This window comes from Chiloscyllium punctatum, chromosome 19, assembly GCF_047496795.1.
Source record: "Chiloscyllium punctatum isolate Juve2018m chromosome 19, sChiPun1.3, whole genome shotgun sequence".
In the NCBI taxonomy this organism is placed as follows: Eukaryota; Metazoa; Chordata; class Chondrichthyes; order Orectolobiformes; family Hemiscylliidae; genus Chiloscyllium; species Chiloscyllium punctatum.
Genome location: NC_092757.1, coordinates 63,459,272 through 63,485,804, shown reverse-complemented (window position 1 = coordinate 63,485,804; position 26,533 = coordinate 63,459,272). Strand labels below are relative to the sequence as shown.

At 39.1% G+C, this 26,533-nt stretch overlaps 1 protein-coding gene across 2 annotated transcripts in view; it reads left to right on the top strand.

The window, feature by feature from the left end:
* The window catches only part of galnt17 (polypeptide N-acetylgalactosaminyltransferase 17), a 416,397-nt gene that overhangs the window by 374,987 nt on the left and 14,877 nt on the right, over positions 1-26,533 (top strand). For both annotated transcript variants that reach the window (XM_072589562.1, XM_072589561.1), the window contains 2 exons: positions 811-948; positions 4,476-4,571. In XM_072589562.1, coding sequence (XP_072445663.1) covers positions 811-948; positions 4,476-4,571 — 234 coding nt within the window. The remainder of the gene's footprint in view (positions 1-810; positions 949-4,475; positions 4,572-26,533) is intronic.

The window sequence follows — 26,533 nt, the reverse complement described above, 5'->3', positions numbered from 1 at the left end:
GAGGTCTCTGGGTCTGTACTTAGTGGAGTTTAGAAGGGTGAGGCGGGATCTCATTCAGACTTACAGAACACTGAAAGGCCTGGATAGAGTGGATGTGGAGAAGATGTTTCTACTTGTAGGAGAGACTAGGACAGGAGGGCACAGATCAGAGTGAACTGAGATGAGGTGGAATTTCTTCAGACAGTTCTGAATCTGAGGAACTCATTACTGCAGAGAGCTGTGAAGACTAAGTCATTGAGTGTATTTAAGACAGAGATAGATAGTTTCTTAATCAGTACGGAAATCAAAGGATACAGAAGAATGAGGTTGGGAAATATATCAACTGTGATACCTGAACCTCAAAGTTTTATAATTTGATGAGTTATCCTTAATATCACATATTCTATTTTACTCACCATAAAAATTATGCTACTTTTTAGCAGCAAATTTGTAATAACATTTTTATAAAACTTAGAATAGCAATTGAAAACTACTTTTAAAAACTTGCAACGATACTCATGTAGAAGATTACACTTAACAACCAGTTATTGCAAACCAATGTGAGCAAGTACACTTCATCTGGCTGTTAATTCTGTAATTTGTATAAAACAGTGAGATGTGAACTCCAATATATTTTTAAAGTTGAATATGTATTTAAAATGTAACCAACAGTTTTCTCTAAGCAGCATTCACTAGTTAACTAGTTGGGATGCTGCAGGTTTATGAATAAAGGATGTTGTTTGTTTGGTACATATTCTCTTTGTTGGACATAGAAGTTTGACTTTTCAGAGAGAATAAATGCAATTTTTAAAGCTATTTTTATTCTTCCAGAATCCAGGGATCGATATTGGTGACATTTCGGAAAGAGTAGCATTGAGAAAGAACCTTAAATGTAAGAATTTCCAGTGGTATCTGGACAATGTATACCCAGAGATGAGAAGATATAACAACACAGTGGCCTATGGCGAGGTAATAACTTGATAAAATGAATTTATTATTGTGTGCAAAGAGACAGGTGTCTTCTCCAGTGCTCCACCTTTCATTATTCATCAGGCTCACCCCATCCACCCAAAGTGGTGTCAGGAGAGAAGGGAACAAACAAAAAGAACATCATCACCAATCTTTCAAAATCCATGTGAGAACAGGAGGCGAAAAAACCTACCGTAATAGTAACCTGAATTTCTTGTCTCTCTGCTCAATAGTTTTCTGTAGCTTGCTTCATTCCAAATTCCCTTGTTTAATTTCAACTCAACAAAATATTTATTTTATTGTTTGTCCTTTCCAACTATTGGCTTCTGATTTAAATAAATGCAAATGTGCTTTTCAGTAGATGAAGCTTAGTTTTAGTAAGGAAGGGCAAAAAGTGTGTCAGCACAGGCTTAAAGGCCCAAAGGATCAGTTCCTGTGGTGTATTGTTCTTTGTTCTCTGTTCTTGCAACATTTTTTGTTTATGGCTTTTAGTCCAGTCTTTTTGTACACTACCTCTTATTGGTAAGTAAGTGAAAGCTTGTACATCATCGTTTTATTGAAAAAGAGTATTGTTAGGACCAGGAATAGCAAGCCAAACCTAATCAGCCTCACTATCACTGGATTCATAACAAAATTAAATATTCAATGACTTCAAAATTTGCCCAATGTTTCTCACTAGACTCTACAGATAACAGATCTTGGACACTAAATTCATAACTTAAAAAATTAACAACTTGTTACTAATAATGTAACTTTAGCAGGATAAAACTAAACAATAAATTAACCTTGGTTGTATCTGTGGTTTATACTAATCTTCTTTATCATAAGTGCACTTACACACAGACAGATTGTCTGACAGACAGAGTTAGGGGCTAAATTGAATAGAGAAATAAAGAAATCGTAATTTGCCAGTTCAATTAAACAGTTTCAAATGCTGGGTGCCAAGCCTTTAAGCAATTCTTAGATAATGAGTTGTTCACAAGCATAAGTGTATATCTAATTTTGAACTCACTGATGTGTACAATTTCAGTAGGCTTGAATAATCACTTACCAATTTCTTCCAGACTGAGGATTCTTTGCACAGAACATGCAGCAACAATTCTTTAATTAGAACGAGGTTCAGAGAGAGAGAATAAAAACAGCAGCCAGCCCCAGACCATCACAGAAGCTAACCTCCCATCCATAGAGGTCAGGCAGCGTCCAAGGAGCAGGAGAGTCGACATTTCGGGCATTCCTGAAGGGCTTAGGCCTGAAACATCGAGTCTTCTGCTCTTCAGATGCTGCCTGACCTGCTGAGCTTTTCCAGGGCCACCCTTTTTTTAATTCTGACTCTCCAGCATCTGCAGTCCTTGCTTTCTCCCATCCATGGACTCAGTTTATACTTCTGGTTGGAACAGAAGGACTGCCAACATCATCAAAGACCCTTCCCACCCCATAATGCTCTCTTCCAACCTCTTCCATCAGGCACAAGATACACATGCATGAACAGGTTCAAGAACAGTTTCTTCCCTGCCATATTAGATTGCTGAACAGACTTCTCTAACTTCAAATTATGTTAATCCTGGTTATGGTGATCGTGCTTTGTGCACCTCCTGTACAACAGTAACCTTTAATTCCTCTCTCTGTCTAAGCACACTATAATCTGTATGTCCTTGTTTGCTATGACCTGCCTGTACTGCTCACAAAACAAAGCTTTTCACTGTACTTAGGTACATGTGACTACAATAAATCAGTGCCAAATCATCCTCAGTGTTCCTTGTAATCAGTAATTCAGTTATTTTATCTTCCAGATCAAATATTTGCATTTGTTAACATCCCTTTTTCAAAACACACAGCTGTCTAAAGATTAACTCACCCTCACCTAAACTCTCAGTTTCATAAAAAAAATGAGAAACGTGAAAGAAAAATAGTGAGGGTCTCATAATAGTTTGAAAAATAAGTGGGGCAAGTATGATTATTTTCACATTTTTGAACAGTTAAGGTTTAAGGAAGGAAAGGGAGGAGTCAGAGATGGGCCAGGTTTTGGTGAGAGCAGGGTGGAAATTGGAATTGAAACTGATAAATTTTTCCAATTCTGGGAGGAGAGGGGAAGCAGCAAGGGATGTCATCAACATACCAGAGAAAGAGTTGTGGAGAGGGATCAGAGTAGGACTGGAACAGGAATGGACCACACACCGGCACAGAGACAAAGAGACCAATGTGGGTAACCATGGCCACACGTTTGACCTAAGAAAGTGAGAGGAGTTAAAAGGAGAAGTTGTTCAAAGTGAAGATGAGCTCAGCCAGGTGGAGGAGAGTGATAGTGGATAGGGACATCTCTGTCTCAGGTTTGCTGCAGTGCTCCAGCAAAGCTCAGCGCAAGCCATAAGGACAGCGTCTATTTTTCCATTTGGGGATCCTGCAGCTTTCAGAGCTCAATATTGAGTTCAATAATTTTGAGGCCTGAACAATAATTTCATTCTCCATCAACTCAAGGCTGAAACACTTCTGCACTTTTTTGCATCAACATTGAGCTTCATTTTCATTTCAGTTTTGCTCTTCTATTATTTCCTTTCCTTACTTGACTCCTGTTCCCAACATCAAGGTGAATATTTAAATTACAATTTGATTTTTAATAATAGAGATCTTACAGAAGAACAAAGAGCAGTACAGCACAGGAACAGGCCCTTCAGCCTGTCAAGCTTATGCCAACACATGATGCCTTTCTAAACTAAACTCCTTGTCTGTGTGGTCTATATCCCTCTATTCCCTACCTATTCATGTCCTTAAGCTTTGCTGTTGTATTCGTCTCCCCATCTCCACTGACAGCACCTTCCAGGCGCTTACCAGCATGTGTAAGAAAAAAAAATTGCGTCTCACATCTTCTTTAATCTTACCTCCTTTTATCTTAAATCTATATTCCCCAGTAATTGTCATTTCTACACAGGGAAAAAGATTCCAACTATCCATTTAATTCACGTCTCATAATTTTGTTAACCTCTATCAGGTCACCCCTCAGTCTCCAATGTTCAAGTGAAAACAAACTGAGTCTGTCCAATATTTCCTCATTGCCAATATCCTTCAAATCAGGCAACATCCGGGTCAACTTTTCTGTACACTCTCCAAAGCCTCCACGTCCTTCCAGTAGTGTGGTACCAAAATTGTACGCAGTATTCCAAATGTGGCCTTACTGAGGTTGTGTACAGCTACAACATGACTTGCCAATTTTTATGCTCTGTGCCCCACCAAATGAAGGCAAGCATGCCCTATGACTTCCTGGCCACCTTATCTCTTTCAGGGAACTGTGGTCTGTACACATATATCCTGAGGCAATGCTAATCATGTACTCAGGAGGTTAGTGTTATTTCATGTGGTCACCTTAACATTGACAGGACCTTGCACATTTTTAGAAACCTTGAACTCTGAAATGCCTGAGCTTTAAACATCTAGCCTCTGCTTCTGACAAAGTCGTGTTGATTATGCTGCATTAAGTTATTCATTCTAACAGTGCTACATATCTTTCCTTAATTTGTGTGTTCCTCACATAGGTGCATAACAATAAGGCAAAAGACTTTTGCCTAGATCAAGGTCCACCAGAAAACCACACAGCCATTATATATCCATGTCATGGGATGTCCCCTCAGGTAAGCAGATTCATTAAACTGATTCCATGTTAATAATGCCAATGGATTGCTACACTCCGTATACCTTTACAGCATTGAATTGTAAAGTTTTTTTTATTATTCTGTATTTTGAGTTGGGGACCAAGATGATAAAGGGCTGTTTTAAACTAAAAACCGGTGATAAGTGATGCTGCTAAAAATAAGTTACTGAAACTCACTGTGAGCTGTGTTTGCACTGTTGCTGTGTTCAAGCAGTGAGGGGATAACAGCTAAGGTGCCATGGCATCATGGGTGTCTGGAGAATAAGCTTTGCTGAGAGACAGCTTGCTGATTGGATTGTACAAATAGGATCACTTGTGGAGACCAGGAGTCATCAGCATGATGACAACTCTGTGGTTTGAGGGCATGTGAACAATATAGCGGCAGAAACCTCTAGACTCTAGCAGAGGAAGGATCATCGCTCTCTCTCATTCTCTGCAGTAAAGTCATCATAACCTGGAGCATATCTAGCTATTATCTCCGACCATTTGCTAAGCAGTGACCGAAAGATTGAATAATTAATGTGCCAATTTCCTTGCATCTGTGTTAATATCTTGGAAGGAATAAGAAGGTCAAAACCATATTCAAAACTCTACCTGATGTTTAACAAATGTGTTCTATAACTTCAACATAACCTCCTTTTTCTAGTTCTCTGTGCACCCATTGATATAGTCCAAGATACAGTATGCTTTATTTACTTCTCTCTCCATCTGTCCTGCTACCTTCAAATGATCTATATATAGATACACCCAGGTCCCTTCTACTCCTGCATCCTCTTAAGTATTGTACTCTTTAGCTTATATTGTCTATCCATGTTCTTGCTATCAAAATGTCTCACCTCAGACTTCTACATTGACCGTCAACTGACATCTATATGCCCAATCCACGAACTTGTTTACGTCCTTATGGAGTCCTACACTATCTTCCTTACAATTTACAATGCTTCATAGCTTTATATCATCCATAAACTTTGTAATTGGAATCAGGAGACAGAATCATATTGGGAAATTTCCCAACTCCTGACTCAAGTTTCTACGATAAAAATCCAGCCTTTGTTCTTTTAATTGCCGAGCTCTTTAAGATCCAGCTGTGAGGTCCAGACTTAAGGACAAACATTTCATGTCCCTTCTGCCAACAATGATTATCCTCTAATTTTCTTGGTAACTTCAGCTTTGTGTGGCAGCATCTTTTCTGTGTTACTGAACAATTGACCATTTAATTGCCTCTAGGATATATGTAAGGTAGACATTTCAGTATGGGGTTGATAGTCTGGTGGTTGTATGTTCTTGAACTGAGGCAGGGATATTCTTGCTGTATTCATGCCTTTATTTTCAGAACAACACAGGACCTTAAGACTGAGCACTTTATTGTGCTGGTAGATGACAACTGAACATAAAACTGAATATCATTATACAAGATATTTTCTGATCCATTAACAGCAAGCATCCCCTTTTCTGAACTTCCAATTCTCATTAATTTCCTAATGTGGTCAGCCAAGAATTCACAGATATAGCCTCATAAGGAATACAAGACCAGTACCTAAGAATTCATCAAACTGTGATGGTTTTGTTTTTGTTTTAACTTGTGGACTGTGTTATGTGTCATGAAAAGACAGTGCCTGAAACACTATTACATGTAACTTTTCTGATTGGGAGGATCAACAGGTCTTCCATTTTTAATATTATGCAATGCTGAAGACAGATGGGTTTTGTGCAGCTTCATGCATATTTCAGGGAGTGGTTATATAACAAGGTGAGCAAGGAGGCTGGTAATGTGACAAGTATTTCCAATGTTGCATTTGCTCGAATTGTGATTGCCTCCTCATAATTTGGTTGACCTTGTAAGATTACTAAAATTTATGCAACATTGAGGTCACTGCTTTTTCTGGAGCTTGAGTCATTTCTTTGTGCTTACCTAGTTTTAAATAGATAGTCCAACCTTTCTTCTGCTTGGGGCTATAAAATTACTATTGAGGAGACTTTAAACATTTGGCTTTATGGAAACCTCATGTTTTCTGTGGTCTTGGTTTATGCTATTATTGCTCTAAAATGGTTTTCGTACCTTCTTAAATTACCTGAGCAAATAATGGAACCCTGCAGCAGTTCTGTTCTTTCTTGTTTGGCTAGAGGCAAGTTAGCCCAGAAAACAAACCAGGTTAAGTCAAAATTGAAGTAATTGGTCAGAAGTCCAGACTAAATATACAAGTAATTTGTAACCTAAAGATTGCTTTTATAGCATGAATCAATATCCTCAATTTATCACAACAAAAAGCAAAATCAGCACTGGTATTATTCTGCATTTGCAAAAGTGTTTAGAATGCATTGTTGAGTTCACAACTTCCTACATTATACCTCCAGGCAATTCTGTTGAGATGAGCAACCAAGAATAACCTGAAATTTCATAATTAGAATGGCATTAAAAATGGTTCTAAAATCAATTAAACTGCTTAATAAATATGCTCTGGGTTAATTTGAAATCAAATGGAGATAAAGTAACATTCAGGGTAATTGGTTCATCAGAGATGTTCGCAATTGTAATCCATTATGTGGTTCTCTAATTATTTCCTCTTCTGCGTGAAACAAGTTAATACACCAACTTTTAATTATAAAGTTTAAAACAAAAGGACATTCAACTATCACCTACACTGAATTTAGGCTCCTCTTTGGAGATTGATTTAACAGCAATGGCAGAGGAAGGTTCAACTGAAGCATTCAAGTGGATATGGGGTGATTATTTTGGATATAAATAATGTGCAGGTGTATGGAGAATGGCAGGAGATTGCCATTATATAATGACGCTCACCTGAAGAACTGATGCAGACACAATAGGCCGAATGGCCTCCTTCTATACTGTAACACCTCTGTTTCACATGGGTGAGATTAAATGCAGAATGGTGCATTATTAAGTTTGTACACATGATTCTGAGGCTTCCATTTGCATGTCGGTTTAGTTTGCCACATGCTAATCTTTCTGTCCATGGCCTGCTAAGATATTCCAATGAAGCTTGATACAAGCTCTAGGAACAACACCTTCTCTTTCCATTCAGCACTCCACAGCTTTCTGGACCCAGCATGGAGTTCAACAACTTTACATTATAATCTCTGTCTCCATCTTACCAAATGAGCTTTGTTATTATTTTTGTGGTTTGCATTTATGAATAGATTTCATTTGATTTCTTTCTTTATCCTTGCATGTTGCATTAAGATTGTTTTAACATAGCTATTCATGTCCTCATTTGGCTACAACCTTTGTTTCTTTACTCTATTCTTAACTACTCTGTTTTGTTGTTGCATTAAAGCCTTTATCTTTAATCTCGCTTGGCCTCAATTCTCTCAAACCTTCTTTATTCTTCTTACCTTGCCTAAAAATTCTTAGATTTCCACCTTTCTTCAGTTTTGATGTTATTTCTCATGGCCAGTACTTCAGTACAACCTTTAGAGACACGCTTATGATATCATCACTGTGTCATAACATGTCACCTGAAGGTACCAAGATCGTTTGTACCATTTAGTCTGAGGTCACTTGAAAAATGACATATTTCTGGAAACATGCTGCTTTCTGTATAATGTAACAATCTAATGTTAGCCCAAACAATGATGTGCCTTTGAAATTAACGTGTGTGTATATCTAATGACTGGCTGTAATAAGTATCCATTGGATCCTTCAATGCCAGGCTCTTACCCAGGTTCACACCCAGGTTCTTATATTAAGAGAGATAACAAATATTGCTGAATTCTTGTTGGAGCAAACTCACATCATGTTTAGCTGTGGTAACCATATACAAAAGTCCAACATCTTGGCATTAGATACTGGAAAACTAATTGAAGACCAATCAACAACAGAGAATTCAGACAATGAGCAGCATCATTTTTTTTAAAGGTTAAGATGCAAGTTCTTTCAAGATAACATAAATTTCCAATATTACTTTAGTTAAAAATAAAAAAAAATTGAAGTTAAATTGCTACCATCACCGAAGGCTACAGACCTATATTGAAGGATAATGAGCAATCTATCTCTTTCTCCTTTTTAATAGGGAACAAATATATACAAGGTGCTGATAGGACATTTTCTTGTTAAAATTGAAGGTAAATTTTCCTGGAAGTATAGCTGAAAAGCACTAAAGGACTAGGACACTAAAAAAAAATTAGATTTCTACACCAAGAAGGCTTATTTCTTTGTCCAGATATCAGATTGGTTATTGGCTTACATTCTTCAAATCAAATTTGACACAATGAAACATTTTGATGTTGATGTAGTATTGCATTATGGAGAATGATGCAGCTCTGTTTATTGATCCTCCAAAGTAATGCAGTGTTCTGAACATAAGTTTGCTCACTGAGCTCATCGGTTCGTTTTCAGACATTTTGTCACCATACTAGCCAACATCATCAGTGAGCCTTTGGTGAAGCAATAGTGTTATGATCTGCTTTCAATTTATGTCTTTAGGTTTCCTGGGGTTGGTGACATCATTCCCTGTGATGACATTTCCTGTTCATTTTTCTCAGAGGTGATAAATGGGGTCCACGTCGATGTGTTTGTTGATAGAGTTCCAACTGGAATGCCATGTTTTCATGAATTATCGTGCATGTCTCTGTCCTAGGATGAATGTGTTTTCCCAGTCGAAGTGGTATCCATCCTCGTCTGTATGTAAGGATACTAGTGATAGTGGGTCAGCTTAGAGATGCCACTGTAGAAATAGGGTCCTTGCTATTTTAATTCCTTGGCTCCCTTCAGCCCTACAAGTCCACACCAACCCACCCAGACCCATTCCCCTACATTTACCCCTGCACCTAACACTATGGGCAATTTAGCATGGCCAATTCACCTATCCTGCACATTTTTGAACTGTGGGAGGAAACCGGAGCACCTGGAGGAAACCCATGCAGACACGGGGAGAATGTGCAAACTCCACACAGACAGTCGCCTGAGGCGGGAATTGAACCCAGGTGTCTGGCGCTGTGAGGCAGCAGTGCATGTCCAACTTAGTTCCACCTGGCAGAAACGCTTCCTGCCTCAGGCCTAATGTTGATGTAGTATTGCATTTGGGGTGCTAATAACATAATTGAGACCTGACTTTGGGGTCTAAAGAAGGCCGCCACTCGCATTAGGTGACCTGCTAGAAGAAGCAGGTCTAAATGATTTCCGAGGGGTCCTAGCCATAGATTAATAAACTGATCATTTGTAGTACCCTGCTTTTGCTGGGGAGATGGGGTTAAAGTCATTCCTTCAGTACTCGAAACAATTATCTCAAGACATTCTATCATCCTTTGCCTGGCTGTTTGAGGAACATCTCTTGATGGAATCATTTCAACCATACCTACAGTTTCATTTTTCTGCTATATTGAGGACTTAATCTTTCACAGTTTTTTAACAATGCTTCTGTAGATCCATATATATGACATTCCTCAGGTATATCCCACATGAATGCACAGAAACCAGCTGAAGAGCACACACCACACTATGTACAATCAAGAAATGTTTTTTACTCCATTATCATACAATCATTAAAGAAAGGCGTCGATTAGAAGGGAAGCATCATACACATATTCTGATAACACGCATAAATTCAATCATTTTGAATAGCAGTCTAGTAGATCAGAGTAATGGATTAGTGGCACTGGAAGAGCACAGCAGTTCAGGCAGCATCCGAGGAGCAGTAAAATCGACGTTTCGGGCAAAAGCCCTTCATCAGGATTTTTACCTAGATCAGAGTAATGACTAGTCTTAACCTACAATGAGAAAGTTGACTACAAAACAGGGCGTTACTGACCCTGTATGATAAAGGGGACATGCTCTCCATCAAAAAGATGTTACTGAAGTATATTTGAAGTATATGCCATTTAGGGAATAGATCAAATTATGTATAGTCTCATTAGAACTCTCTAGGTCATATTTAGAATAGCTGACTGAATGGATGATAGTTGGTTATTATTCTGAAACATTAACTTTGTCTTTCCCACCAGAGATTCCTCCAACCTGCTCAATATTTCCAGCCCTTTCTGCCCTAATACAGAACTTGCCTTTTGTTCTCCTTTTCATCCCATCTCTTTCATTTTCTTAAAACCTATTGTATTTGTATCTAGCTGCGTTCTGCTGAAATGTCAAAGCTGACATTTTAACCCTGTTTCTTACATACCTCCATCCTTAAGTGTAGTTCTGAGCCTATAGAGGAAAACAAGCACATTAGGACTTTCAATCAGCTACATTAGATTAGAAATGTCCACAATTGTAAGTGCAACTTGATGAAAAAAAATCAAACCATGAAAGAATTTTTGTCACTCATCAATGCAGTTTCATTGTGTGCTTTATTAAATATTTCACTGTTGCTACTTCCTTGATTAGGAAAGGGAATTCTGTTTTTTCTTGATACAAGATACAAGACCAAAAAGATAAAAAGTTATTTTTAGTATCTAACAGAGTCATTTGCACAAGTGCTTTGCATCCTTGACACTTTTGCAGATCAGTGTAGGACAGCATGGGAACTGGCAAAGTCTTCTCACTGTGTCATCTAGACTTCATACAATCTTATTCACTTGCAATTATGTTCAATCCAAAGTCTTGACTGCATTGATTTAAAACAGTACACAGTGTTCTTTTTATTATCTTAAATACACACACTTTGAATCGAGAGGGTACAATTATTAGGAAAGACTGAACAAGGCTTCAACTATTGTTTTTAGACAAAAGACTGAGAAATGACCCAAAAGAGATCTATTTAATTTTGACAGGCAGGGTAAATATTGAGAAAATGCTTCCATTTGTAGAGTCAAGTTGGAGGGTTGTGGAGGAACAAATTTGCAAGGAAATTGCATAGAAGTACAAGAATTATAGATCGTTATAATTAGGAGACTTCAATCATCCGATTATAGATTGAGGTGCTAGTTCATTGGAAGACAATATCCTTATTCTCAATTATGGAGTTGCCAGCACCATCAGTGTAAAAGTTAAGGTTGAAACATTCGCAACATTCTTCAACCAGATGTGCCAAGTGGATGATCTAACTTGGCTTCCTCCAGAGGTCCCCAGCATCACTAATGCCAGTCTTCAAACAAACAATTTGATTCATTCCATGTAATATCAAGAAATGAGAGAAGATACTGGACGCTGCAAAGGTCATGGCCCCTGACAACATTTTAGTAATAATTTTGTGCTTCAGGTTCAGTCATACCCTAAGCTGCTTCAGTACAGCCACATCTCTGGCAACTACTCAATGATATGGAAATTTGCCCCAGTATGTCCTGTACAAGAAGAGCAAGGCAATTCAAACCAGGCTAGTTAATGCCCCATCAGGGTACTCTTGATTATCAACAAAGTGATGAATGCGTCATTGAGCAGCACTTGCTCACTGACATTCACTTTGGGTTCTGCCAGGGCCACTCAGCTCCTGACTTTATCACAGCCTTGGTTTAAACATATCCAAAACAGCTGAATTCTAGAGGTGAGCTAAAAGTGATAGCCCTTGACATTCCTGCCACATGTGACTGAGTGTGGCATTAAGGAGTCTTAGTAAAAGTAAAGTTCAGAGAGTGTGGTGCTGGAAAAGCACATCAAGTAAGGCAGCATCCGAGGAGTAGGAGAATTGACGTTTCGGGCAAATTTGCCTGAAACATTGATTCTCCTGTTCCTCAGATGCTGCCTTACCTGCTGTGCTTTTCCAGCACCACACTCTCAGCTCTAACCTCCATCATCTGCAGTCCTCACTTTCACTTAGTAAAACTAAAGTCAGTGGTAATGAGGGAAAAATCTTTATTGATTGGAGTTAAATCTAGCACAAAGGAATTTGGCTGGAGTTGTTGGAGATCAGACATCTCAGAGGTCAGCAAGCCCAGTTGGCTAAATAGCTATTTGGTGATGCAGAGTGACACTGACAGTGTGGGTTCAATTCCTGCACTATGCTGAGGTTACTATGAAGGACTCTCTTTCTCAACCTCTCTCCTCACCTGAAGAGGAGTGACCCTCAGGTTAAACCATCACCAATTGTGTCTCTCTAACTGTCTGGAAAGATTATGGCACCCTTACCTTACCATCACATCTTGGCAGGAGGTCCTAATTGTAGTGCCAAAAACTTTACCATCTTCAGATGCTTAGTGAATAACCTTCCCTCCATCATAAGGTCAGGAGTGAGAATGTTTGCCAATGATTGCACAATGTTCAGCACCGTTCACAGTCTGTGCCCAAATGCAACAAGGCCTGTACAATATCCAGGCTTAGGCAGACAAGTGTAAAGTAACATTTATGCCATGCAAATACTGAACAGTGATAATGTCCAATAAGAGATAATCTAACACAGCCTCCCTCCCAAACATCATTGTCGGTGTACTTACACCAAATGGATAGCAGCAGTTCAAGAAGATAGTCCACCACCATCGTCTCCTCAAGGGCAACTCAGGATGGGTAATAAATACTGGCCAAGTCAGTAAAGCTCACACACCATGAATGAATGAAACGAACGGCAGGGAACCTGGCGGTGGTAGAAAACGAATGCCTCGTCTACCACAGATGAAGACGCTGCATGCTTTAGGAGGGAAAAAGGAGGAAGCTCAGGTACTTGAAGGGTTTAAAATTGATAAGGAGTTGGTATTGGATTGGCTATCTCACTAAGGCATTGAGACAAGATGGAACAGATTGAAGGAGTGGGCATTGTAGACACATTGGCCATAGTTTTCAAATCTTCCTTAGATTCAGGACTGATGCAGGAGGACTGGATAATGGCAAATGTTACAACCATGTTCAAAAAGAGGAGTTTTATAATGAACCCAGCAACTATAGGCAAGCCAACTCTTGTGGGACAGTTTCAGAAACAATAATTTGGGAGAAAATTAAGTGTCACTCAGGCAAAAGACAAGCTGATATCGATTTAAGGACAAATTGTGTTCAACTTGTGAGTGTATCTTTAATGGGGTGAGAGAGGTGTGAAGACGACAAAACTGTTGATATGGTATAAGATTGATTTTCAGAAGGCCTTTGATGAAGTAGTGCAGAACAGGCTCATGAACAAAGTTTGAGCTTGTGAAATAAAAGAGACAGTAAAAACATGGGTGCAAAGTTAAATGAATATCAGGAAGCAAACTATAATAGTCAACGGTTGTTTTGCAGACTAGTTGAAGAGGTACAGCTCATCAAAAGTTCAGTGTTAGGACCTCTGCTGTTCCTGATATTTCTTAATGGCTTTGATCCTAGTAAAGGGACCTGGGTTTGTATATCAGAAAACATTGAAAGTGGTAGTACAAGTTAACAGGATCTTTAATAAGGCATGTAGAATCCAGGGCTTTATCAATAACCATATTGAATGCAAAAACAAAGATGTTATATTACACATGTATAAGCACTGGCTTGTCTTCAACTAATCTGTTGCATCCTGTTCTAGCACCACAGTTTAGGGAAGATACAAAAACATTAGAGAAGGCTAAAAAATGATTAATGAGTATGGTTCCATGAATGTGGAACTTCAGTTACGTGGAAAGATTGTTCACCTTCAACAGAGAAGTTTGAGGGGAGACTTGATCGTGGTATTTAAAATCATGAGGAGCCTGGACAGAGTAGACAGATAGGGAGAAACAATTCCCTCTCACAAACTTTGAACAATTCCCTTTGGTGGAAGAATCAAAAGTAGAAGTGCACAATTTTAAGACAATTGAAAATTAAAGCAATAAGAAAGCTTTTCCACGAGTTGAAGTTTTAGAATCTGGAATGCACTCTCTGACAGTGTAGTGAAGGCACGCTCCATTGAGGATTACAAAAACAAATTGGATCATTATCTGAAAGGAAGAGATTTCAGGCCCATGGGGAAAAAAGTAAGCATGTAGCAGTGACTGAATTACTCCTTCAGAGACCTAGTACAAATACACTGGATCGAATGGCCTCCTTCTGTGTTGAGATGTTTCTATGATTCTATATTTCTGTATTTTTGACTGAGCTGAGAGAACTAAATAGAAAAAAAGTTAACAATTATTTGATTGAATTTGAAGAAAATATATTACTTTTGAGTAGCGTTATTGTTGAAATTTAATATTCTCTGCTTGGAGTACAGTCACCTGAGGGACTGTTGGAATTGGCTAGGAATGCAATAGAGCAGTCATAGTATTTTGTAATCCTGTTCCTGTTTCCCAGGAGGGACATCAAGGTTTAATCAGATCCAGGAGCAAGGTAAGAAATTTGCTATTTTGCAAAAAGCATTATAAAACAAACATAAAATAATTAGAAATTGATGTAAGAATGTTCTTGACAAGATAATTAGATTTTACAGAGTTGAGGCTCCTGTTGCTACCCTTATATTTTCTGAGTTTTTGTTGCTGCTCTTCATATTGACAGATTGATGGAATTATCACAGCATATTGTGTAGAAGGGAAAACTTAATTTTTCTTTATCTCATCCTTCTCTACTTCAGACCTGTTGGATTTAATGAGAAAGGGAAGAAAGTAATTAATTCAGCCTAAATGGTGTGCTGAATTTCTGAACCCACAACTTCATAAGACAGAGGCAAGTGTTCTATCCTCTACACTGAGGAGATGAAGTGAAGGCTGGATGACCACTTTACGGAACACATACCGCGTCTGCAAAAATAACCCCGAGCTTCCAGTATCTGCCACTTTAATACATCACCCTGTTCCATGGCCAACATCTCTGTCTCAGGCTTGCTGCAGTGCTTCAGTAAAGCATAGTGCAAGCTGGAAGAACTGCACCTCAGTCAGGAGACCCTGCAGCCTTCAGGACTCAGCACGGAGTTCAATAATTTTATGATGCGAGCTTCTTCATCCATGTCTTTTACTCACCCCCACATTCCAGGCCCTGTCATTACATGGGCTGCTTTCAGCACAGGCAATCCGATTTCACCTACTTATAGACCCCATTAGGAGACAATCTTTCTCCCTGGCTTGCCATTATCCATCCCATTATCTGCCCAACTGTTTTCCTCCTCCTCTGGACTGCATCCCCATCTATTGTTTACTCCTTTACTCCCCTTTTCCCCACCCTATCCCATCCACTGTCTTCAGCATACATACCAGCTTTTCCTAGCTATCCTCAGCTCTGGAGAGGGGTCACTGGACCCTAAACGTGAACTCTGCTTTCTCTCTATTGATACTGCCAGATCTGTTTAGTTTCTGCAGCAATTTCTGTTTTTGTTCTACATTGAGCATTGGCTTCACTACAGCGAAGACAAGAGAACTTGGTATTGTGATTAGTTTTTGCTTGTTCTGGTGAAGATCAAAAACAGAGCACCTGAGCTAAATCCTTTATAAAGGATGAAATTACAACACATCTGGATAGTAGTAACAGGATAGGTCAGAGTCAGCATGGATTTATGAAGGGGAAATCATGCTTGACTAATCTTCTGGAATTTTTTGAGGATGTAACTCTGAAGATGGACGAGGGAGATCCAGTAGATGTAGTGTACCTGGACTTTCAGAAAGCTTTTGATAAAGTCCCACACAGGAGGTTAGTGAGCAAAATTAGGGCGCATGGTATTGGGGGCAAAGTACTAACTTGGATTGAAAGTTGGTTGGTTGACAGAAAACAAAGAGTAGTGATAAACAGCTCCATTTCAGAATGGCAGGCAGTGACCAGTGGGGTACCACAGGGATCAGTGCTGGGACTGCAGCTTTTTACAATATATATTAAATGATATAGAAGATGGTATTAGTAATAACATTAGCAAATTTGCTGATGATACTAAGCTGGGTGGCAGGGTGAGATGTGAGGAGGATGTTAGGAGATTACAGGGTGACCTGGACAGGTTAGGTGAGTGGTCAGATGCATGGCAGATGCAGTTTAGTGCGGATAAATGTATGGTTATCCACTTTGGTGACAAGAACAGGAAGGCAGATTACTACCTAAATTGATTCCATTTAGGTAAAGGGGCAGTACAAAGAGATCTGGGTGTTCTTGTACACCAGTCAATGAAGGTAAGCGTGCAGGTACAGCAGGTAGTGAAGAAGGCTAATAGCGTGCTGGCCTTCATAACAAGAGGGATTGAGTATAGAAGCAAAGAGGTGCTTCTGCAGCTGTACAGGGCCCTGGTGAGACCACACCTGGAGTATTGTGTGCAGGTCTGATCTCCAAATTTGAAGAAAGACATTCTGGCTATTGAGGGAGTGCAGCGTAGATTCACAAGGTCAATTCCTGGAATGGCGGGACTACCTTACACTGAAAGACTGGAGAGACTGGGCTTGTACACCCTTGAGTTTAGAAGACAGAGGAGATCTGATTGAGACACAAGATTATTAAAGGATTGGACACTCTGGAGGCAGGAAACATGTTTCCACTGATGGGTGAGTACCAAACCAGAGGACACAGCTTAAAAATACGGGGTAGACCATTTAGGACAGAGATGAGGAGAAACATCTTCACCCAGAGAGTGGTGGCTGTGTGGAATGTTCTGCCCCAGAGGGCAGTGGAGGCCCAGTCTCTGGATTCATTTAAGAAAGAGTTGGATAGAGCTCTCAAGGATAGTGGAATCAAGAGTTACGGAGATAAGGCAGGAAGAGGATGCTGATTAAGGATGATCAGCCATGATCATATTGAATGGTGGTGCAGGCTCACAGGGCAGAATGGCCTACTCCTGCGCCTATTGTCTATTGTTTCTGAATGAGCTTTAGTGGTTGCTGCTTTCTCCAGGTTCCCTGGGCCATCACTAATCTATGCACCCAGATGAAACAGATTAGAGAATTTAAATTGAATGCAAATGATATAAGAACAACATTGTAATGACTCCAACAAAATGATCCTGGCAATCATCCAGGCAGATTTTTGTTTTGAGGAACAAACAAAATGGATACCAAGTTAGAGGATGAGCCATTTAGACCAAAGGCTCTATAATGACGCAGCTAACCCCACTCTCCCGCAGTTTCTTTATCATGTCTGAAAATAACACAGCCAATTGGCAGCTGTTTCTGAAGCATCCATGAAGCATGGATAATGCTGTCAAGTTTGAGTTGTTATAGACATGATGCATGAGATTTCCAATAGCTGAATCTGAAAAATCAGCTAGATACAGCTAATGTCCAGGTTAGTATTTATGAAAAGACCTTGGTCCCTTGCCTTGTATGTGACCCCTCTTCCTATCCCTTTATCCCCCTTCCACTCCTTCTGCATGTCTTTGCTCCACCAGCAGCAATTTCAGAGTGAATGTCTTGTTACAATAATTGCCGCTCCCATTTACAAAAAGGTCATAATCTTCAAAACATCAATTAGATCTTCTGCTAATTTTCTCTATCCCAATAGAAACATCCCATTCTGCATCCCTTCTGTGTAACTGTAAATCCTCACGAATGGTATTATTTTCGTGAATATTCATTGTACAATACTAAGGCCATAATATCCTTCTTTTAATGGGAAGCACCCAACTGTGGATTACCTTTTGCCTTTTCTAAATCGTACATCAGTTTCTCACTTTTGTGTTCATTGCCCATGTGTAAAGCCAGGAAAATATTTACCTCTTTAAATTACCAATGCAACTAAGGTTCAATAGTTACTTTGAATATCAGCAGTTAGTTTTATGTTGATTGAGTTAATTAATTAATTAATTAATTAATTGTGCCTTTTGTGCTTTTCATTGTGCCTCAGTACACATGATAATTAATTAATTAATTAACTATCATGTGTACTGAGGCACAATGAAAAGCTTTGTCTTGCGAGCAATATAGGCAATCACAGAGTTAAGTACCATACACAGTAAATAATAGGTAAACAGCAGCAAAAACAATAACACAGGTACAGGCAAATGTTAAGAGTTTGTGAGTCCATTCAGTATTCTAACAACAGTAGGGTAGAAACTGTTATGAAACCGGCTGTAAGCAGCTGTGGAATTTAATTTGGACATTTTTGTTTTGAAGAAATGTTTTAGGACTTGAGCTATTCAACAGTTGTTCACATTCTTGCCTCTGATTGGCAGCTAATCACAGCATGTTTTGGTTGGGTAGGGTTCCTGTGAACTGATCCCTCCAAAAATGGAAGCTACCAAAACTATCCCAATATGAACTTCTCGACATCCTGAATTTTTATTTGTATTCTAAGAGTGCATAAGCCAACTGACTTTGTTCTTGGATGATGTTTTCGGACATATGTGTATTTAGTACTGATGCTTGTTTCTTCAAGTTCCAGCTTTCTAAGTACAAATCTTAAGATTTGGCTTATTCATAAATTTAGGCTTTGACACATATTATGAGTATTCGTCAATAGTGTTGATGCTCTCGTCATTGAGTCATTTAGCACGGAAACAGACCTTCAGTCCAATCAGTCTACACTGACCATGTTCCCAAACTAAACTAGTCCCACCCTTCTGCATTTGGCCCATATCCCTCAAAACCTTTCCTATTCATGAACTTATTCAAATGTCTTTTAAGCATTGTAACTGTACTTACATCCATCACTTTCTCTGGCAGTTCATTCCATTAGACTCAGTCTAAAAACTAAATGTCCTTTTAAAATCTTCCTTCTCTCACCATAAAAATATGCCCTCTAGTTTTGAACTCCCCACCCAAGGGAAAAGACCTTTGTTATTTACCTTATCTATGCCTCTCATGATACTATAACCCTCAGTAAGATCACCCCACAACTTCATACACTCCAATGAACAAAGTCTTAATCATTCTGATCAATTCTATCTTAAACCCTCCATTCCCAGCAACATCCTGCTAAATCTTTTCTGAATCCCCTCTTGTTTAATAATGTCCTCCCTATAACAGGGTGACCATAACTACACACAGTACTCCAGAAGAGGCCTCTCCAATGTCCTGTACAACCTCAACATAACGTCCTAACCCCTCTACTCAAAAGGTCTGAGCAATGAAAGCAAGCCTGCTAAGTGCCTTCTTAACCAACCTGTCTACATGTGACATGAATCCCAGTGTTGGCTCCTTGATGTTAATCCAGTTTCAGCTTATGCTCAGGGATGATACAAACCTTTCGATTTGCACTTTGGCAGCTGCTCCAGGACATTTCAGAAATTTCTTTCATGGGTGATGGAACACTTAATTAACTTCTTGTATCTCAATTACAGTTAAAGCAGCCAGGTGGAAATTGCAATCAGAATTACCTCATCATTAATGTCAGGCTCTGACAAATGGGATAGCAAGATGATTACAACTTAGCTAACACTGCCATGAGCATTTTAACAGCTTGATTAGCAAAGCAGGGCCTCCTTCTTCTGAGTGAGACTACAACATTGTACATAACCTCGGCGCATTCAAAATATTCTATTTCCAATGACAAACTGTTGCTTTTTTATGATTCCAGGGTATTTCATTTGCACATGATAACTTAAAAAGTACTATTCTTGGCTTAGTAGGTAGAACTTGTGTCTTGAAGTCAGAGGTTTGGAGTAACAATCTAGAGATTTGAGCACATATTCCAAATTAAACACTTCAGCGCAGTACTGAGGGAGTGCTATACTGTTAGAAATACCATCCATCAAATGAGACATTAAACAAAGGCTCTCAGATTGAAGTAAGAGAACCCAAGGCACTATTTGAAGAAAATTAGGAGAGTTTTATTTGTCCTTTTTTAATCCATCAACCAATATCACAAAAACAGATTATTTGATCACTGCTTTGTGAGAGAGCTGCCTTTGGCAATTGGCTACTACAATTCAACAATTACTGCATTTCAGAAGTACTTTATTGGCTGTAAATCATTCTGAGGTCATGAAAGACATCAGAAAACAGCAAAACAGTCACATTGCTTTGTTTGCATCTCCAGTTGTTCAGTTATGTGCACTGGATTTTAAGGGCTGAATGGGGATGTCTTCTCGTCTTGCACCATAACTGGAATAAACCAGCCATCACGAAATCAGCCACTTTTACAGATTCTCTTTTTCTCATTTTCAACTCAATGGGTCTGAGAATGAGGAAAGACCTTAAAGAGGTTCATCACACAAAGAGATCTCTCATGGTCTACATAATTCAATGAGACAATCTGTAGCATCAGTAGGCTGGTCCACAGTCACCACCTGCTCCATTATACCTTAAAGATGTTCTAAGCATTGTATGTGTACCTTGCATTTAGGGAATTCATCTTTAAAAGGCAGTTAGATTGCTGTGGGTTTGCTAGCCATGTGCTATGTGGTTCTCCTATAGTATGTGTTTCTACAGCACAAATTGGCTATAACACGATTACTAAATTTAGACCAATATTTGTAGAACTCGAACTTTCCTTACTTGTATTGGTGATAACACGATTCCAGCCCTATTTATTTAAATGGTGCTGGTATTGCATGATTTTCTTATAAAGCGAGATTGCACGGGAACCAAACTATGGCATTATAAGAGACCTACCTGTATACCTACATAGAGCAGCTTTTTTTTGTAGTGTCTGCTTCATAACTTACAATATGTTTTACTGTATTAACTAAACTAATCATGGGGCTAACTAATTATGGGCATGTGATTGATAATTAAACTAATGGGGTCAACGATCAGAATCTTTTTCCCCTCGAGTTGAAATGTCTAACACGAGGGAGCATGCAGTTAAAGGTAAGAGGGAGAATGTTCAAAGGAGATGAGAGAGGCAGGTTTTGTTTTACACAGAGTAGTAGGAGTCTGGAACACGCTTGCAGGGGTGGTGGTAGAGGCAGATATGATAAGGACGTTGAAAGGACTTTTCGAAGAAGACATATATATGCAAAGAATGGAGTGATATGGCCCAAGGGCAGGCAGAGAGATTAGTTTCATTTGGCATCATGTTCAGCACAACATCATGGGCCAAAGGGCTTGTTCCTGTGCTGTTCAGATCTAGGTTCTATTATCATTAAAATGACATGATGGGGCTGTTGTAGCATAATGATAGTGTCCCTGATGTTCGACTAGGAGGCCCACATTCAAGTCCCATCTGTTACAGAGGTGTGTAATGATATCTCTGAGAAGTTGATTAAAGAAATAAAAATGATGTGACGATTAGCAATGGAAAATATTGTGACTAGAATTTGTGTCATTTAAACAACTGTCTATAGAATTCATAGACCACCTTGTGTGCAAATTATAGAGAAAAGTGCTCATGATGTGATTGATCATGTGGAGCCAGCAAACAGAATTGTCAGTTCATGATCACATCAGCCCCATGGAATCTTTTCTGGCAGGTTGATGAAGTGAACAGGTTCCAAATACAAACATTTGTTTGACATAATCACCACAGCACCCAAACATAGCAAGGCAAATGGAAGGTGTGGTCTTCTGTGTGCACCCAGGAAATGCCCAGCTTTCAATCAATTTTGCAATGCACATGGGTTCATTCCTGATGAAGGGCTTATGCCTGAAACATCGACTCTCCTGCTCCTCAGATGCTGCCTCACCCTGTTGTGCTTTTCCAGCGCCACACTTTTCAACATTTGGCAGAAGAGGCCAGTGGCAGAGGTAGTGTCTTACAGCAAAGGCAAATGCAGCCACAAAGTGTTGCCACCAAAGCAAACAGCCCACAAACAAAGCGTATCTTGAAAATGCAATAAACACCATCTGGAATCCTGCCCATGTGACGTGATCAACAAATCAGAATCTGGTAATGTGGTCAATAAACCACAAATGGTAAACATATGAAACAAAAGCAGAAATTGCTGAACCAACTCAACAGGTCTGCCAGTATCTGTAGACACAAAGCAGAATTAACATTTCAAGTCCAGTGACCTTCTTCAGAAATGTGAATTGTGATTAAAAATTGGACTAACAGAAGGTTACAATTAGAGCAGTCCAGGGTTCCAAAATTCACTGGAAGGTCTTAAGGAATGAAAGAACAAGTGCCAAGATGACTTGAACCACCCAAAATAGCCTGAGTAATGAGGTCAGTCAATAAGAACAAGCATTGGCTATAGTATGTCATAATAAACAAATCTGGAACAGCATCTGCAGACCAATACAAAAAGGACCATCAGATAATATCACTCATAACTGCAAAAAACAACCTCAAAACAAAGACATCCCCATAATATCTCAATGTATCAGAATGTTATCTGTCCTTTATAGAACCTCGTAAGCTCACTTGTTATTGTAAGTGGTTCAACGTTTTTGAGAAAAGGATGTGTACCTGCTTTTAATGGAATTTACCTTTAAGGACTCCATTTCATGTGCACATAATGTTCAACTCTACTGTGTAAAGCAGCTGGTTTGCTGTCATGTCTGCTTCATAACATGTGACATGTTTAACTGTTTTAAATAAACTAACCCATGGAGTTAATCAATCCCTGATGAGCAATTAATTATGAGACCATTATCATTAACATGAGACTCGGCAGAGCTGCCAGCTCTCTCAAAAGTATCAAACTAAATGCAGTGCAGACTCATTGGAAAACCAATGGAAGAGCAAATCCAAAAACAAACCATTGTTCTTGGTTTTCTGCATTCCACCAACTGAGTACACAAGGGCATTAGTTCAACCAAGGAACTTTACAGTTGGCACTTACAGCAGTCTAAACTTTCTTTATTATATTTCAGTTTTTACTTCCTTGTGTGTGTATTAATTGAAGGTAATTCTCCCAAGCAAGTGATCTGATGCAAAAATGTTGAGTTAGTTGGCATGAGATTATGTCTGACTACAGGAGGTTTTATTTGGAGTTCATGCCATTTAAAACTTGATGACTCCCTGATACAGACATGGAAGAAAAATGTGTAGCCAAAACACTCTCAGCTTTCAGCAACTGTACTGCAAGTCAATGATACTGTTAGCTTAATGAACTAGTTAACAGCTAAATTGATGTGAGTTTGGAAGTCAAATGGCTTTAACAGCTTGCATAGTTTATCTTCAAAATGATAATATCAATTTTTAATACTTGAGAATTACAAAATGGAAGTGTTCAATACCAGCACTTCATTTACACCACTAATTTCACAGACAGATGGAGCTTTTTACTTACATTTACAAATGGGCTGGAAGTATTGGAAGATTTGTAGTGCTGTCAAAGGGACTGGGGACCGCACCTGCTACATTCACTTTGTTTCATGCAGCAGTGAAAACATTATCTGCATGCAATTTGAGACCTAACAGCTTACCCATTTAAAACTAAATGCTTTTGTTTCAATCTGCAGTACTTAAGTAAATAGAGGCTAAATAGTCATCTTGGTACAATGTTTGAGATTAATTTGGCTTTGTTTCAGTAATTCAGAGCTTGAAACTATGCCGTGACCCTTGCCAATGTCACTCAGGATTTGCTTGTAATGAGATGCAGTTGGAGCTAATTGCATCCAGCATGCCTTTCATCCCCTTCTTACACAAAGACATCAACTTGTCTTTTTTTTCATTCTTTCATGGATATGGATATTACTGGCAAGGCCACTATTTATTGCCTAATTTTAAGTGACTTGCTTGGCCATTTTGGAGGACAATTAAGAGTTGACCACATTTCTGGAGTCACATGTAGGCCAGGCTAAGTAAGGACAGCAGATTTCCTTCCTTAAAGGGCATTAGTGAAAAGGTTGGATTTTTCCAAAATTGATGACAGTTGTCATGGTTACCATCACAGGGATTAGCATTATAGGAAACCATACTTATTAATTACATTTAAATTCCACCAACTACTGTCATGGAATTTCCACACTGTTCCAAGATCTGGATTTCTGGATTACTACTCTAGTGGCATTGACACTACACCAGTATCTCCCTGAAAGGAGGAAAGCACATGGGTTGGACTATAGTGAGAGGAGAGTAGTGAAAGCAAGAAGGTGATGCATAGGATGATGGGGAAATGAGATACAAGAAAGAGGTTTCCCAATGAGTATACCTAATAGTTTCTCCCTCTCACTGTTCTCACCCTCTGTCATGTTTGGTGCAGTCTTAGAGAGAGCCATCTGTCATCACTCAGGGAAGAACATGCCTGTTCCTTGCTGCTTAGCTGTTGCCAACCTCCAGTTAGATGTTGTCTAGTGCTACTTGTGAGAAAGTATGTGCTAGTAAGCTCTTAATGTGTTCAAATTGTGAGATCTGTGTGCATGTAGGTAAGGTGGAGCTGTGAAAGTAAAATATGAGTTGTGATTACTGGAAATTGTTGATGGCTGAGTGAAGGGGACTAGTGGTGAAATGAGCACTGTATGAGGTTACTATCTCCATTGTAAAGATATGGCATTTGAAGAAGAATTCACTGACCTTGGCCACTCACATAAGATCATTCAACTTTCTGAGGTATTCTATCCAGGTCATCGAGGCTGCATTGTTTGTATTGATAGGATGTCTGTTTGTTCCAACTACTTTCTCTGAAGTGCCTTCTATCTCCTTGTGGATGGAGAGAATTTTCTTTCCTGTTCATCCCTTGCATCAATTTCCTTAATGCTGGATCTGAGAACCTTGCAACATACTGTCTGACTATGCTGCATTGTGCATTGTTTTAGTTTTAAATGTCTTCCCAACCATTTCTAGTATTTTCTGCAACCAGTATAGGCTCGCTTTATGTGGCACAGGCTGCCTCTAAGTAATGTAAAGAAGCTCCACTGAGCTATGCATCCACTCAACAATGCTTTTCGTCAGCAAGGAACAAAGGTTTTAAGTTGATTGCATTAGATGGAACAGACAGAGGTTAATTGTGCACTGTCTTTGCTGCACCAGTTTTTGAGAGCTGTCAGACTCCTCCCCATCTACCTGTTTAAATGCCATATGTGAGAAGATAAACATGGACCATCCATCAGCGTAGTAATCATTGTTAATTAGTCAATCATGTGTTAACTTTGCCAGTAGCAAAATGAGCAAATGTCCTTGCCCTTCACATTTTGATCATGCAGCATTGCCGTTTGATGTGAAGGGCACTGCTTGTCACTGGCCACTCTGGTGTTTCCTTTCTCCCTGGTGGTGGAGTATAATTAAAGATTTACACACTTGTTGTTCTTCACTGTGTCTCACACCTGCACATACACAGCATGGGTACTGGGGAAAATATAAGCACGACCACTGCTATGCAGTCGTGTGGGGGAAATAAAAAGAAAAAATATATATAACCAGGAGATTTAGAATGTCCTGAGTTTAGGGGACTGACTCTGAAAAAGACAAAAAAAATGAGCAAATGTCCTCTCCTGGGCTGTACTGAGAAAGGCAGTTATCAATCTCAGGTAATGTAACTCACCTCAACCAAGGGGGTCAGTTGGGACTCTTAATTAACTTGGATTCCCAAGAGATAGAGAAGGAAGAATTAACTAATGTGTTGCTACCTGAAATAATTAAGTACTAGATAGAAAGAGTTGATGTTTGTTGAGGACTTTGGGAATGCACCTTTGAAAAAGCCAATACTCAATGTGCAAGACATTACTCCCATGGTACATGAGAATTGTGTTACACAATCACCAAAGGATAATTAAACACACTGACCAGTGTTCCTTTTAATTTTCTTACCAGCCATGTGGTCCTCCAAGGCCTGTTATTAGCAGTTACTTCTGAAACTGGTGTCAAAGCCATGTTTTGCATTGCAGATACTGATCGCTGTGTGTAGAACGTTGGAGCAGCCGCATGGATACAGCTTAGAGAGAACGCTGAGGCTGAAACCACAGATGACTTACTTAGTTACAGAGTTACACAGCATTTACAGCATAGAAACAGGCCATTCAGCCCAATAGATCTATGCAGGTGTTTACGTACAACATGAACTCCTCCTACCTGACCTCATCTTCCAAAATAATTGAAATCCTTTAACTGGGTGTACTTAGTGAGACCATGTCTACAGACATGTGCATCTCAGTAATATGATGCATTCATCAGTCATGCAGATTTAAAATGCAAAGTTTACTATATTTTAAGGAACAATTAATGGAGTATTCTACAGTGGAAAGTATTAAATTAGTAGAGGTGGTACAGAAAAGAGAAGGCGTAGTAAATTATTCTTACTGTCCTCCTTTCCTGCCCATAATGGAGAAGGGTTTTTAATTTTCAACCTGTTTGTGAAACCCCATTTAAATTTTTTAGGGTTAAAACAATGTAGGATTTATAATGACATTCAGAACTTAGGGGAATAGTTCATAAAACATACTCACATGCACATGCATTCA